We start from the raw sequence: 16,007 nt of genomic DNA on the forward strand, positions 1-16,007 counted from the left end.
AAATTTGCTAAAGCTAAACTGGATTGCTGGCATAATTGTGTTAGAAGAAGGTGAAGTAGTGAGAATAGTTGAAAAACTGGTATGAATTTTATTGAAATGTTGAACATTACCAATAATGTATCAAACAAAAGTGGAATATTTTAAGGATTTTACTAAAAGCTGTCGCTACACTGAATTGCTTGTTAAAATGTGGGAGTTGTAGGTAAATGTGGAAAAGTGAAAATGGTTCTAATTTATAAGAATGTCTTAAAAAAGTCGAATGACACCAATATGGTATGAAAGTTTTTGTAAAAGCTGATGCTAAACTGAATTGCCGGCTTTAATTTGTGGGTAAAATGGGAAATGGGTGGTTGAAATTAGGAAAACTCAATCAGCTGTGTTCAATATTTTCAAAAGTACGAAAAGAATTTACCAGTTGTGTAAAACTCCTAATGAATAAAAGATGTAGAACAATCGCCTAACAAAAACAGGGGGAAGCAGCGTTCAGTTTTTATGCACCACATATCTGAAACAAACTCCCAGAAAACTGCAGGTATGCCGCAATTCTCAGTTCTTTTAAATCAAGGCTGAAGACCTTTCTTTTTGATGCTTCCTTTCTTTAAATATTTGTTCATTTCTTATACTGAAGTTACATTGTTGAAAATTGGAACTGTATGACAATCTATGTACGCATATAAAGAGAATTAAAAAGTAAGACCGGTGGGACCGGCTCGTTCTGGGAACTGCTAGGATTGCTGGAGGAATACGTGTATAGAGCGACGGCTTATACATTGTCTGATACTAGTGTCCTAAAATCTCTTATCTTATCTGCTATTTTTTATTGTTTTTAACTGCTCCTTAATGTTTTATGTAAAGCACTTTGAATTGCCCTGTTTCTGACATGTACTATACAAATAAAGCTGCCTTGCCTTGCCTTACTAACCTCTGAGCCAGTGTGGCAACATAAACATTGAAAATTGTCATAGTATAGTATGTCCAAAAAGTGATAAAAAAGTCAGTGTTGTATGTCGAAAATTGTCATAGTATGTCGAAAAAAGTCATAATATAGTATGTTGAAATAGGTAATAAAAATGTCATGGTATGGTATGTCGAAAAAAGTCATAGTATAGCATATCCAAAATAGTAATGGTATAGTATATCAAAAAAAGCATGTCGAAAAAAGTGATAAAAAAGTCGTAGTATAGTATGTCGAAAAATGTAATAGTATAGTATGTCGAAAAAAGTGATAAAAAAGTCATAGTATAGTATGTCGAAAAATGTAATAGTATAGTATGTCAAAAAAGTGATAAGTAAGTCATAGTATAGTATGTCGAACAAAGTGATAAAAAAGTCATTGTATAGTATGTCGAAAAAAGTGATAAAAAAGTCATAGTATAGCATGTCGAAAAAAGTAATAAAATAGTCATAGTATAGCATGTCGAAAAAAGTGATTAAAAAGTCCTAGTATAGTAAGTTGAAAAAAGTGATAAAAAGTCATAGTATAGTATGTCGAAAAAAGTGATAAAAAAGTAATAGTATATCATGTCAAAAAAAGTGAAAAAAAAGTCATAGTATATGTAGTATGTCGAAAATAGTCATAGTAATATATCATGTCGAAAAAAGTGATAAAAAGTCGTAGTATAGTATGTCGATGAATGTCATAAGGAAGTCATAGTATAGCATGTTGAAAAAAATTATAAAAAAGTCATAGTGTTGTATGTCGAAAAAAGTCATAGAATAGCCTGTTGAAAATAGGGTATATAAGGTGATAAAAAATTCATAGTATAGGATGTCGAAAAAAAATGATAAAAAAGTCATAGTATTGTATGTTGAAAAAAGTCATAGTATAGCATGTCGAAAAAAGTGATAAATAAGTCATAGTATAGTATGTCAAACAAAATGATAAAAAAGTAATTGTATAGTAGGTCAAAAAAAGTCATAAAATTGTCATAGCATAGCATGTCAAAAAAAGTGATTAAAAAGTACTAGTATAGTATGTAAAAAAAAAAGATTAAAAAAAGTCATGGTATTGTATGTTGAAAAAAGTCATAGTATAGCATGTTGAAAAAAGTGATAAATGTCATATTATAGCATATTGAAAAAAGTGACAAAAAGTCATAGTATAGTATGTCAAAAAAATGATAAATAAGTCATAGTATAGTATGTCGAAAAAAGTGATAAATAAGTCATAGTATGGTACGTCGAAAAAAGTGATAAATAAGTCATAGTATGGTACGTCGAAAAAAGTCATAGAATATCATGATGAAAAGAGTCAGAGTATATTATGTCGATTAAGGTGAAAAAAAGTCATAGTATACCATGTCAAAAAAAAGTGATAAAAAAAGTCATAGTATAGTATGTCGAAAAAAGTGACAAATAAGTCATTGTATAGCATGTCGAAAAAGTCATAGTATAGCATGTTGAAAAAAGTGATAAAAAGTCATAGTATAGTATGTGGAAAAAAGTGATAAAAAGTCATAGTATTTTATGTCGAACAAAATGATAAAAAAGTCATAGTATTTTATGTCAAAAAAGTCATAGAATAGCATGTCAAAAAAAGTGATTAAAAAAGTCATAGTATAGCATTTCAAAAAAAGCAATAAAAAAGTCATAGTATAGTATGTCAAAAATAGTCATAGTATGGCATGTCGAAAAAGTTATTAAAAAGTCATAGTATAGTATGTTGATAAAAGTCATAGAATAGCATGTCGAAAAAAGTGATAAAAAAGTCACAGTATAGCATGTCAAAAAAAAAAAAAGTCATAGTATTGTATGTTGAAAAAAGTCATAATATAGCATGTCAGAAAAAGTGATAAAAAAGTCATAGTATAGCATGTCAAAGAAAATGATAAAAAGTCATAGTATAGTATGTCGAAAATAGTCATAGTATAGCATGTCGAAAAAAGTTATCAAAAAGTCATAGTATTGTATGTCAAAAAAGTGATAAAAAAATCATAGTATTGCATGTTGAAAAAAAGTGATAAAAAAGTCATAGTATAGCATGTCAAAGAAAATGATAAAAAGTCATAGTATAGTATGTCGAAAATAGTCATAGTATAGCATGTCGAAAAAAGTTATCAAAAAGTCATAGTATTGTATGTCAAAAAAGTGATAAAAAAATCATAGTATTGCATGTTGAAAAAAAGTGATAAAAAAGTCATAGCATAGTATGTCGAAAAAAAGTGATAAAAAAGTCAGAGTATAGTATCTAAAAAAAAAGTGATAAAAAAGTCATAGTATAGCATGCCAAAAAAGTAATAAAAGTCATAATATAGTATGTCGAAAATAGTCATAGTAATATAGCATGTCGAAAAAAGTGATAAAAAAGTGATAGTATTGTATGTCGAAAAAAGTCATAATATAGCATGTCGAAAAAAGTCATAGTATAGTATGTCGAAAAATGTCATAGTATAGTACGTCAACAAAAATGAAGAATAAGTCATAGTATGTCGAAAAAAAGTGATAAAAAAGTCATGGTATAGTATGTCAAAAAAAGTGATAAAAAAGTCATAGTATAGCATGTCGAAAAAAGTAATAAAAAAGTAATAGTATCCACCTTTTTCCGGGTTAGCGAATTTACCCATGATTCATAGCGGTTTTGAATGTTTGAATGGTTTAGTATGTCAAAAATAGTCATAGTATAGTATGTTAAAAAAAGTGATAAAAAGACATAGTAGAGCATGTTGAAAAAAGTAATAAAATAGTCATAGTATATCATGTTGAAAATAGTCATAGTATAGGATGTCGAAAAAAGTGACAAAAAAGTCAAAGTATAGCATGTTGAACAAAGTGATAAAAAGGCCATAGTATATTATGTGGAAAATAATCATAATAGTATGTTGAAAAAAGTGATAAGAGAGACTGGAGCACAACTTTTTTCTTCATTCCTGTAAGTAGATCTTTATGTCATTTGCCTTTTTCACTTAGTATATTGGACTTCAAACCTTAATGAAACATATAAGACTTAAACACTCAACCTTCTGTCTGCTAGTCATTCTCTTATCCATCTAAGCTATCTGACATGGCACAAAAGTCATGTTTTCGGTATATTTGTCTCTTTCACTTAGTATATCGGACCTCAAAACTTACTGAAACATATAGGATTTGGACACTCAACCTTCTGTCTTCTAATCATTATCTTATTACCCTAATCAACCTGACCTCACCCATTCAATTTAGTCATATTTAACTCTTTAACTTAGTGTAATGGACCTCAAAACTTAATGAGACATAAGATTTGAACACTCAACCTTCTGTCTTCCAATCATTCTCTTATCACCCTAAGCTATCTGACCTGACACATATTCACTCATGTTTTTGTCATTTACTTCTTTCACTTGTTATATTGGACCTCAAAACTTAGTGAAACACATAAGATTCAAACACTCAACCTTCTGTCATCCTGTCATTCTCTTATCCATCTAAGCTATCTGACCTGACACAAAAGTCATGTTTTGGGCAAAAAAAGTCATAAAAAAAGTCATGGTATATTATGTTGACTAAAAATGATAAAGAAGTCATAGTATAGTATGTCCGATATAGTTATAGAATAGTATGTTGAAAAAAGTGATAAAAAGGCATAGTATAGTATGTCAAAAAAGTGCTAAAAAGTCATGGTTTAATATGTTGAATAAAAGTGATAACAGTCTTAGTAAAGTATATCAAATATAGATCTATGTTGAAAAAAGTGATAAAAAAGTCATAGTATAGTGTGTCGAAAAAAGTGATAAAAAAGTCATAGTATAGTAAATCGAATAGTCTTTAAAAATTCTTAGTACATTGTGTCGAAAAAAGTGATATAAAGTCATAGTATAGTATGTCAAAAAAAGTTATAAATAAGTCATAGTATAGTATGTCGAAAAAAGTGATAAAAAGTCATAGTATAGTATGTCGAAAAAAGTGATAAAAAAAGTCACAGTATAGCATGTTGAAAAAAGTCATAGTATAGCATGTTGAAAAATGATTAAAAAAGTCATAGTACATTGTGTCAAAAAAGGTGATATAAAGTCATATTACAGTATGTCAAAAAAGTCATAAAAAGTCATAGTATAGTATGTCGAAAAATGTCATAGTATAATATGTAAAAAAAAGTTAGAAATAAGTCATAGTATAGTATGTCGAAAAAAGTGATAAAAAGTCATAGTATAGTATGTCAAAAAAAGTCATAGTATGATGCAAAACACACAAAAAGTCTAAGTCACGCATTACACACCCATTATAAACACAGAAAAAAGCCTGAAAGAAGCACTAAACCTAAACAGTGATAGCAAAAACTGTAAAAGATGTCGAAAAGCTGAATCATTTTATAATAGCTGAAGGTTTTGTGAATAGTTTAAAGTTTGAATGACATCTGCAGGTGAAAGTATGTGGGAGGAATAGCATTTCGAAGTGGAAGAAGTCTGAGGAGGATTTGAAGATTGCTCCTGATTGTACTTTCAATGTAAAAAGAAAAAAGCTTAATATTTTAAGTATAAATTGTAGAACAAATGAATACAAGCACACATATCCTTTTTGATATTTGAATGGTTTTTGTAGCTGAAAGTATACAGAAGTAGCAGGCGACTGAAAGTCGTACAGAAGAATCGGGTAACAATATTGTGAATGCTGCTGAATCAGAATTCACAAAATAAACCTCATTTTAATTGACAGTTAAATGAAGTCATTATTTTATGATTTTGTTTCCTTATGCATATAGTGATCTGTAAATGTTATGAGTATGTTTCATAAAAGAGAGTAAAACAAAGTCAATAATAATCTGAAATCTGCATAAATAATTGCAGCTGCTTTTAGAAATAATTTCATGTACCTTTTATAATGTAAAAGTATATACAGTACATTCATGCATTAAAAAAACTATTTTCAGAAAGACAATTAAAAAATGTGTATATTATATACTGTACAAAACACAATTAATAATAGTTATCCTGCTAGTCATATTATGTGCATTATTTGATATTTGCATTATAGAAATTTCACACCAATATGCCACTTTCAGATAAACATAATAAAAACCTCAGTTTGCCCACCATAAAACACCAACTCATGACCAGCCTGTAGCATTGTCCTTGTACTTGGTAGTACATGAGGCAATGCATAGACCAATTGTTATGTGTGTAAATCTGAATTTACATTACATTTTGCAGCAGTTTTAAGCAGTGCATGGATACTGTGACCCATCTTTGTTCAGGTGAAACTATTAATGGTGTTGAGTTTTCACTTCCTCCTCCTGACACTACTGTGTCATCCTCTCCTCAACTGTTTTCCCTTTGTGTATCGGACAGCTGCAGTTCATATTCAAAAGCAGGATTCGACTGCCCATGTATGCGTCGCTTCTGAACCTCCTCGAAGATTTGAAGAACCTTCAAAGCAAACAAACAAAAGCAGCAGGTATTAGTGTAGGCATACACTGAACTGAAAGGGAGTATTTCGAACACACCTGCCAAACTCAAGGACCTTGAGTTTGGCAGGTGTGTTCTAAATACTCAGTTGTAATTTGATATGGCCCCAGATGATATCTAATGTCTATCAGAACTGGCACGCCGGTATTACACGATTATTACAGCCCGATGCTGTCCGGCTATCCCCGTTGTTGCCCTCTCCTTACTTCCTGTTTTTTAGACATGTGACCTATCTAATCCAATACATGACAATTGTCACCTGAAGTAGCCGAGCCTACTAGTGCTAAACTTTTTGTTAGGCCTACCTGTCGCTTTCCCTGACAAAAAATGGCCAAACAAAAGGTGGACTTTGAGAACAGAGGTTTTCAAGAGAGGTGGGAGGCTGAATATATGTTCACCGATATAAAGGGCAAACTTGTCTTTTGTGCGGTGCCGATGTGGCTGTCACGAAAGAGTACATAAGACGGCACTATGAAATGAGACATCAAGACAATGAACATTCAACAGAAGCTCCAGAAGGTAGTGGAGTTGAAACGAAGTCTGGTGTCACAGCAGACTATGTTTGTTAAATCCAAAACACAGTGATGTTTCATTGTGGCGGAGGAGATTGCTAAATCCGCCCGGACCTTTACCAAGGGAGAATCTCTAAAAAACTGCATGTTAAAAGTTTGCGATGCCGTGTGCCCAGATAAAAGGCAATCATTTTTAAATGCGAGTCTGAGCAGAAACACCGTTGCTCATCATGTATGTGAGCTTGCCACCAGTTTACAAGAACAGCTGATGGGAAAGGGAAAAACATTCAAAGCATACTCCCTCGCTGTGGATGAGAGCAGCGATGCATCAGATACTGCCCAGCTGTCAATCTTCATCCGCGGAGTGGACTCGAGCCTATGCGTTACAGAGGAACTTTTAGGATTGAAATCAATGCATGGCACCACTACCGGGAAGGATCTCTTGGTGTGCAAATGTGTAAATAAAATGGGTCTGCCTTGGGATAAGCTTGTGGGACTGACGACAGATGGGGTGCCTGCGATTTGCGGGCAACAGAATGGATTGGTGGGCAGGATTAGGGAGAAGATGCGGGAGGTGAACGGCGCAGGTGAGCTGACAGTGTATCACCGCATCATACAGCAGGAATTGTTATGTGGCAAAGCCTTGAAAATGGATCACATAATGAGCACTGTAACAAAAGCAGTTAATTTCATAATGCATGCTGCGGTAAAGGCATTTAAAACCAAGCTGCGCCTGTGGGAGATGCAAATTCTGCAAGAAAACTTGGGCCATTTCCGTGCTGCCAAACTATGAAAGAGCAGGTGTCCGTGTTCCCAAGTGCAAAGTTTGCTGAAAAGCTCGGCATACTTAGCGCCGACTTCACACGCCGATTTGCCGACTTTGATGCCCAAAAGAGTAGGTTTGAACTGCTGTAATTCGTTTGCAGTTGACGTGGAAAGCGCACCAACCGACCTCCAAATGGAGCTGATCAAACTCCAATGTAGTGACACACTCAAGTCAAAATATGACTCTGTGGGCCCTGCGCAGTTTTCACTTTTCATCCCTGACACAATGCCCCAGCTGCATGCTGAAGTTGCTCAAATGCTCTCTATGTTTGGTAGCACATACAGTACCTATGTGAACAACTTTTCTCTGTAATGAAGTTGAACAAAACATCACACAGGAGTTGTCTCACTGATGAACACCTTCACTCAATTCTGAGGATTTCCTCAGCTCAGAGCCTGACCCCAAACATTGATGAACTTGTGTCGAAGATGTGCTGTCAAGTTCAGGGCACCAGGGCACCAGGGGCATCCGTCTGGGGGGGAAAAGGGGACTCAGTACCCAGGGCCCCTCATGTGAGGAGGGCCCATAGAAAATGCCTTTCTACAGGGCCCAGAATTTTGTGCTAGGGCACATCACAGTGCAGTAAACTGAGCTTTAATGTAGCATAGGTTAACTTTTTTCACTTTTCTCTTGGTAATGCTTGGACTATTAAAAGTTGTATGTTTGGATTTTCATTGAAGAAAATTAGTGTTTTGTTGTTGGCCTGTGGAAAAAACTGTTTTCATTAGAATTTACTCTGGAAAAGCTGCAGAAAGAACGAGAGGCATAAGAAATGAATGGTACTGATGTTTCTTTTATTTTGACATTTGACCTGAGTTAGACTTCTTGTTTCAGATTCTATATGTGTAAAACTAAGGCTAAGTTCAGGCCTATTCAAAATAAATAGCCTAGATCTTATTGCAATAGCAGAATAGCTAATAGGCCAAAGCTTTAGGCCACTTTCAGATTTAATATATGTAAAACTTAAGTTCATAATAAATATTGAATATGTCCGGCCCTCGACTTGGACCCCATTTTTTATTTCGGCCCACTGTGTATTTGAGTTTGACACCCCTGATTAGGAATGAATAGAACAAGAAGGGATATTAATATTACCTTAGATTTAGGAATGAGACCCACTCTGAAGAAACCAATATGCCCTGTTTCAATCTTAGTGCAGTCAACCACAGTCGATGCAATGTTCTCTGGGGAGGGTCCGTCACATAACACTCCATCAACCTAACCAAGCAAAATGCACATGTAGTTTACTGCAACAAATAAAAACTCCAGTGCCTGTTGTATTTAATAAAACTGGAATATTGTCCTCACCCTTTTGCCTAGCTTGGCATAAACTTGGTTGTGGTGAGTTGTGTCTGCCTCGCCTGTAGGGTTGGCTGAGGTTACAGCGATGGGTCCCACCTGTAAACAAAGAGGTTGTAATTTTTACTCAAGGGCCTGCAGAGTAATTTGACTGACTTTAAGACTTGTAGTGCTTCATTCCCACAGCCCTTATCAAATTAATGAGGTGTGTGGCCACAGAACAGTCTGGGTTTCTGATTGCAATGCTTTGTGGTGTCCCTATGTGTTTGGCAGCATCTCCTAAACCAAAGATGTCCATCCAGGTGCCTGTGTGAGACAAGAAATCAATTTGATGCTTATAAAACACACAATGTTACATGTACAAGTATGCATCCATACATCTACACCTACCTCTGGGTATGACCATGCTAATGGAGGAAGGCCACGCAGCCTCCATGAAGTCCAGGAGCAGGGGGCTCAGCAGGTGTCGCACCGGCTCCAGCTGCTTGATGGAGGAGATCCACAGAGACATGGGTCGGTCCTGCGCCTGCTTCTTCACCCTGAAATAACCCATAATTCTTCAGTTGATTTGTGATCCTGTTGGCTCTAAGGGAGGCTGCTGTCGCTCTTTGGTGAAATATATTTCTGCGTTCCATTTTATTAATAAATTAATGCAGATAAGGGCACACTGGAAACTCACTTGTAAGCTTTGACGACTGCGTCGGGCCTGTTGCAAGCTGCCACCAGAACATAGACGGTGTCAGTAGGCATTCCACATATGCCACCATTTTTCATGATTTCTGCAGATTAAAGAAGAGGAAAAATAATATGTAACATGTAAACAACTGTGTTTTTTTTAAGCAACATTGATCTCTTTAACAGATTCCCACCTGCAATCTGCTGGACCGATGTGGCCTTGCGGGCTGGTACATGCGGACAGATATCTGCCCCTCCCCTAACCCCACTCAGCTTCACTAAAGGTTTTCCTAAGGGGATCTGGGGGGACTGGAAGGTGCTGTTGAAAATGTGCGCAAGGAAACAATAAAAACTGACAAGACCAAAGATGATGGTGACTGCTATGTCATATCCATAAGGCAGTGCACCTACTGCATCGAGCAGGAAGCTAATAAGGATGAGCTGGAAGGTGAGGGCGTAAGCAAACCAGGCGATATTTACAAACAGCGCTGCAGCTGTCACTAAACAGTTAAACAGCATGAAGCTAATGATCCCGACAGCCACATTAAAGCTTCTGGTTTCACCGTACAGGCCGCCGTATCGTGTCAACCCCCACACTGCCCACATCACCCCGTACAGAATAAAAACTGTGCTCTCAAAGGTTTTACCTCGAGCAAAAGCTACTGAGCCGCAGAGCAGTTGGAGTACCCCTCCAGCTGCCACCACCCAGGGCAGAACCAGCACAGACAGAGGGTTTCTGTCACCAACTGTGGCAGTGATGGCAAAAGCAGCCAGCACACTGCAGGCGTGGCCTAACACCTCTGCATCAGCATACTTGGAGTAGCCCAGATGAGGTACATGTAGCTCTTTATCATAGACTCTGAGAGTAAGACCATGGATTCTGGTTACTAAATCCTTGAAATAGCCCTGCCCTGTGGGAATCATTGTAGTGGAGACCATATTGAATGTGGTAATTAAAAGCATGCCGGCAGAGAATACAAATATAGCTCCCTGTACACCCTGCGTGCCTCTTTGGAAGAAGCCTTGAGGCTGGGCTGCAATGGCAATACAATAGGCTGCATAGAATAACAGGTAGAGCCCCTCCAGCAAGCTCTTCTGACAACTGAACAGAGCCAAGATGGAGAAAAGCACAGAGAAGACAACGGGGAAAGGAACAGGGGAGAAAGGCTGAATTGAGTAGAATGATAGGAGAGCGCTGTAGCCCTCTGCAAGTTTCAGCAGAGCAGTGAAGCCGTAAAAAGTGGCAGCTAGTGTGTCCATGCCTCGGTAGAAGAGGACACACATGCCAAGCTGGAAGACTCCAGCTGTCCACAGCCAAGGCACGTGACCGACAGAGAGCTGGGGGACAACACCTAACAGGGGACAGGCTAACACAGAGGCAGACAGCAAGTTCGTCACCAGACCTACTGACACTGCATCACTACACCCCTGGTTCTGCTCTGTTTTCATCTCAGCTTTTCTCTCCAGGCCCATTCCTGGAGGCTCTACTTTACCATCAGTGATGGTGGACAGCAGACGTCCAAAACCAAAGTAAACACCCACAAGACAGACCAGAAGGTAGTTAGCAGCTGTGGCAGACTGACCAAAACCTGCAGCTGACAAACCTGCGATTTGATGGGCACATGCTAAGCTAATGCCGATAGCTATGAGAGATAGAACTGTTTTTTTCACTACGACTGCTATGCCGCCGATGATGAGAAGGGCTAAGGTAAATGCTGCCAGGCATGCTGCTAGACTAGAGAGGGTCTCAGCTCTGTGGGCTGCAGCACCCCCTGTCCCACCAGGATGTACACCAGACCTGAACCACACCACAGGGCAGATATAGTCAGACACAGAAAGGAAAACATCTGGGCGTTGGACAGACTGCAACAGATACCTAAGAGACAAAGAGGAAACAGAGGATTGAGAGTTTTACACACAAATCAACCAATACTACAAATGAATGAGTTAAAGAAAACAAACCTGCATAAGCTAAGAGGACTGCAGTGATGAGCAGCAGAATCCCCAGTGCAGTATGGGGGATGAAGTCTTTTTCAGGTGAGCTGCCATAGTTGTTTACCAAAAGCAGGAGAGAACCTATAAGCAAGAAAAAATATTTATCTAGAGCCACCTGCTGGTAATTAATCAATTTTATTTTTAAGGAAACGAAAATGTGATTTCCCCCAAACAATAACTAGAGCAGTGTGTCTGCCTAAAAGTATGGCTGACTGAGAAGTTTCCTTGTTTTTACATGATTACACGATTTGACAAAAAAAGCTTTTTTCTTTTTTATTCTTTATCGTAGGCTACAAAAGACGCTATACATCCATGATCTGACGCCCATCACTTTGAGCGGACTGAACCGTCTGTAATACAGTTCATTAGGCATACATTACAATTAAATGTTTTTATCAATAAGAACAGAGTGGTTTCTGGTAGGACTATTATTGTCGTTTTAGTTGTTTAGGTTTCCAAACTTACACAATATAGGTCTACTTTTTAAACTGGGATACCAAAATACAGCAGGATGTCACTTGATTTTTCAGCATACAAAATATGAAATTCATGATGATAAGTATATGAATCAGAAAATAATTGCTTGCTAAGTAATTAACACGTACAAGGAATTTGCATGGTATTTGGTGCATACACATAAACATAAAGAAATAGCCCAAGCAATAAATGTAAAAGACACGATAACCTAAACAAATATCGACATAACAGTTTAAAGAAGGCTGTATGGTTAAGTGCGGGATGTGTGAAAATATTGAGGATTGTGAAAAGTTCAGGATAGTATGTGCAATGATCTAGGTAGTCCAGGATGTAAGTAAAGTTAAGTAAAAGTAGGTTTATGATCGCTTGGTAACTACCGCAAAATCAAAAATAAATCGGCAATAATCGGTAAAAACTAAAAGCTTACCGCCAGAGATGCCCAGTACGCCGACAGACACACACAGTGAGTGGAGTCGAGCCATAGCAAAAGTAATGACTGAAGACGTGAGGCTGCACTTTATAAACACGGGGTTGACGTTAGCATGCATGGAAGCCTAATGGACGTAACAGCAAAACTAATAATAATATCCATGGGGAAAAAAACAAATAAGGACAAAACTGACTTATCATACAACATTACTAAATTAAAATAAGAGTATTTTCAGTATTTATTAGCGTCATTTATTTATCAAATATTCCAAAATTAGAGAATGTAAATGTGATCGCCACGGAAAGTTAGCGAAACGTAATTTTTTTTAAATTGAGGATTGAATAGGCCTATAACCTTGTAAAATAAACTAATAATGTCGTTACATCACTTTTATTGTTCATTGAAAACCTAAGTTCCTGAGAGGAATGATTCAGCATTTTATCTCCAAAGCTGACCAAAGAGTTCCTGGTTACCTGAGAGGCATGATGTCACCCTTTTGGACAGCAGGCTCAGCTGTGGGAGGAGACAGAGAGGCAGACTGACAATAACCCGCTTCAGAGTTCAGCCAGCACACCTCTGCTGAACAGCCCGATCACACACAGCTAGGCTACCTACTGTACGTATTCAAGGTAAGATCTATCTACACTGTCTTAACTTCTGCTATCTAAACTTAATTAACCAATGCTTTCGCTTAATATTTTAGGATCAAACACAGAATGATTTTAGACGATAATGATTAAATGCCAAGCAGCACTGTAAAATTCACGAGGGAAATGGTGAAATGCTAAAAAACTGCCTGCTACATATTCATTTTACAATATATGTATTTCTACTGTGGAGTCTTGCACAGCAGACTCCAACCTCTTCTTGTTACTTGTCTTTACTGGTGTCAACAGTGTTACCTAGCAGCAGCAGCAGCCCTCATGTGACTCCTCTGTCCCCTGGCTCTGTACATCTTTTATGTAAACATGTGCAACAGGTGGCTCAGGATCAGTGCTCTTCATGTCTAATAGGGAAACAAAAAGGGGATCCACACTTTAGATAAATGTATGTGCTTTATGTATGTGTTTTATAGGAACCATGGCAAAGCGAGTTGCAGTTATTCTCTCAGGCTGTGGAGTCTATGACGGCACAGAGATCCACGAGGCCTCCGCTGTCCTCGTCCATCTGAGTCGGGCTGGAGCAAAAGTAAGGGCAAGAAAAGTTGACAAGTTAACTCATTATAGTGTATTCATCTGTTATTTAATGTCAAACTACTGGATCCATTCCCATTTAGAGGTACTTTTCAGCTTTCACGTCTATGTTTCTGTCCATTCATTTTGCAACACAAGAGCATTGTCATAAACCAGACCAACTAAGATGCAGTTGGTCTTAATAACAACTCTGAACAGTTTCCAAAGTCCTTAGCTACATAGACTAAGTTTTACATGCTTCATTTCAGGTGCAGATGTTTGCTCCGAATGCAGATCAGATGCATGTTGTAAATCACTGTGAGGGGAAACCTACTGAGGAGAAAAGAAACATCCTGCAGGAAAGTGCTCGCATCGCAAGGGGTGACGTGACTGATCTGGCCAATTTAGATGTTTCAGCCTTTGACGCCCTCATCATCCCAGGTTAGTCTGATCCAGCCATTGATAAATGTCACAGAGTCAAATATTTTATATTGCTCTCTTTTACCTTTTTTCACCTCCACTTTTATAATATTCTGAACAAATCCTGTGTGCTCTCATTCAGGGGGCTTTGGTGTGGCGAAGAACCTGAGTGACTGGGCAGTGAAGAATAAGGACTGCACCATCCAGCCACATTTAGAGAAGCTCATCAAGGCTTTCCACAAAGCCGGAAAGCCGCTGGCCATGTGCTGCATCTCCCCCATCCTCGCTGCAAAAATCCTGCCCGGCTGTGAGCTCACTGTGGGACAGGACATAGAGTGTGAAAAGTGTGTAAATGGTTTCTCATCATCAGATGTCTATGGATATAAAAGAAATCCAATCTACAATTCTAACTTTCCTTCTCTTTTTGTTTTTAGGTGGCCGAATGCTCAGACAGCAGGCGCTGTGAAGGAGATGGGCTGCAAACACGTCAACACAGATGTGGAGAAAGCACACGTTGATGTCAAAAATAAGCTGGTCACCACCAGTGCATTCATGTGCAATGCTCCCATTCATAGTGTTTTTGATGGAATAGGAGTCATGGTTAAAGAGACACTGAAACTGGCTTAAGAAGTCTCTAATTACATTCTGGATGTTTGTATTTATTTACTTCAAAACCAATTGTGATTTCCCATACAAGAATACAATAGCAAGTTATGGCATGTAGTCTATGTTTCGGATGTTAATACATCAAAGTGTTGTTTTGAGATTTTCAATAAAAGTTACTGCAAATTACAATTTTGAATTTTTTCCTATATTAAAATAAAACAATGAAAATTGCAACATTAAAACTGTGGGACAATATTAACATATACTGTTGCACTGAGCACCACCTTGTTCTTCCTGACCAATAAAACCAATATAACTCTGTTGACTACACCTCAGGGCCTATATGAACTGTGTTAAGAGTTTCTTTTAAGACATAAGATCTGTTGACTAAAGCAGATCAGGGAAAGAGCATTGCACTCAGCATAATGGAAAAGGCAAAGGCTCAAAACTGTCCTTTAGCCTGTCTGTCAAAAAATGGTGTTAAATTAGCTTAGAACCCATCAGCCCCATATTAACTTGTAATAGCCGGGCAACTCCTGGTGGCCCTGAGATTTTATGCCACCAGATTATTGCCAGCTATTATTTGGCTATATTGCTATAATAGTGAAGAGTGGGAAATTACATCTCTCAATTTCCCAACTGAAGGTCTTACTGGCAACCATCAAAAGCTAGCTAGCAAACAATGTTTTGTACAATGACTTTTTTTGTTCACGAAATACAGAAGCCTGAGGCAGAGCATCTGAAAAAGAATGGTTAACACCCTTTTATAGCCTATACTTCTGAGGTCCTGACAGCATATCATTGGTTTACATCAATACTCTTGGATTTACTAAACCAAGATTACTTTTTATTTGTGCAATTTATTTGGGATTAGAATTGATTTTAGATTAAATTTGTCCTTGTTGCCACCCAGCCTACGATTTCAATCCTGGTTGATTTAGAAGTTCTTACTAAGTAAAAACAATGGAATTGTGCTGAGAGTTTAGCAGTCTGAAGCATAGAAATAGAATAAATCTCACGTTTCTGTAGTCTGAAGTCTCGTTGTTAATAAGTCTTCAGAATTGTGTGCAGAATTCCATTTCAATCAGGAGAGACTCCGTTGCAGATATGCAAACATTTATTAATAAGATATAACCAAGTAAGTACAAACATCATTTTTTGGAGATTAGACTCCATTGTAAAGGGGTATCTATACAATTCTAATGTTTAGGAAAACCA

The 16,007-nt window shown here is 37.3% G+C and overlaps 1 protein-coding gene and 1 pseudogene across 3 annotated transcripts; one reads left to right on the forward strand and one right to left on the reverse strand.

Moving 5' to 3' along the window:
- Positions 1 to 5,612: 5,612 nt before the first annotated feature.
- On the reverse strand, positions 5,613 to 12,649 carry LOC116064490 (annotated as a pseudogene).
- Positions 12,650 to 13,111: 462 nt separating this feature from the next.
- LOC116064500 (glutamine amidotransferase-like class 1 domain-containing protein 3A, mitochondrial) lies at positions 13,112 to 15,119 on the forward strand. Of its 3 annotated transcripts, XM_031319742.2 has the most exons (5): positions 13,112 to 13,220; positions 13,667 to 13,779; positions 14,033 to 14,204; positions 14,326 to 14,527; positions 14,618 to 15,119. In XM_031319742.2, exons 2-5 carry the CDS (start codon positions 13,672 to 13,674, stop codon positions 14,808 to 14,810), a joined length of 675 nt encoding a protein of 224 aa, XP_031175602.1. In that variant the 5' UTR covers positions 13,112 to 13,220; positions 13,667 to 13,671; the 3' UTR covers positions 14,811 to 15,119. The 3 variants fall into 3 exon arrangements, with proteins under 3 accessions (XP_031175602.1, XP_031175600.1, XP_031175601.1); XM_031319740.2 differs by having other exon boundaries at positions 14,326 to 15,119; XM_031319741.2 differs by having other exon boundaries at positions 13,114 to 13,207; positions 14,326 to 15,119.
- Positions 15,120 to 16,007: the final 888 nt, after the last annotated feature.

The sequence above is a fragment of the Sander lucioperca genome, chromosome 1 (assembly GCF_008315115.2).
Source record: "Sander lucioperca isolate FBNREF2018 chromosome 1, SLUC_FBN_1.2, whole genome shotgun sequence".
NCBI lineage: Eukaryota > Metazoa > Chordata > Actinopteri > Perciformes > Percidae > Sander > Sander lucioperca.

Bases quoted from the DNA above. Each gene is read 5' to 3' on its own strand.
- LOC116064500 (XM_031319740.2), top strand. From the start codon at position 13,672: ATGGCAAAGCGAGTTGCAGTTATTCTCTCAGGCTGTGGAGTCTATGAC. The intron at 13,780-14,032 runs GTAAGGGCAAGA...GCTTCATTTCAG, and splicing joins TGAGTCGGGCTGGAGCAAAA to GTGCAGATGTTTGCTCCGAA. The intron at 14,205-14,325 runs GTTAGTCTGATC...GCTCTCATTCAG, and splicing joins TGACGCCCTCATCATCCCAG to GGGGCTTTGGTGTGGCGAAG.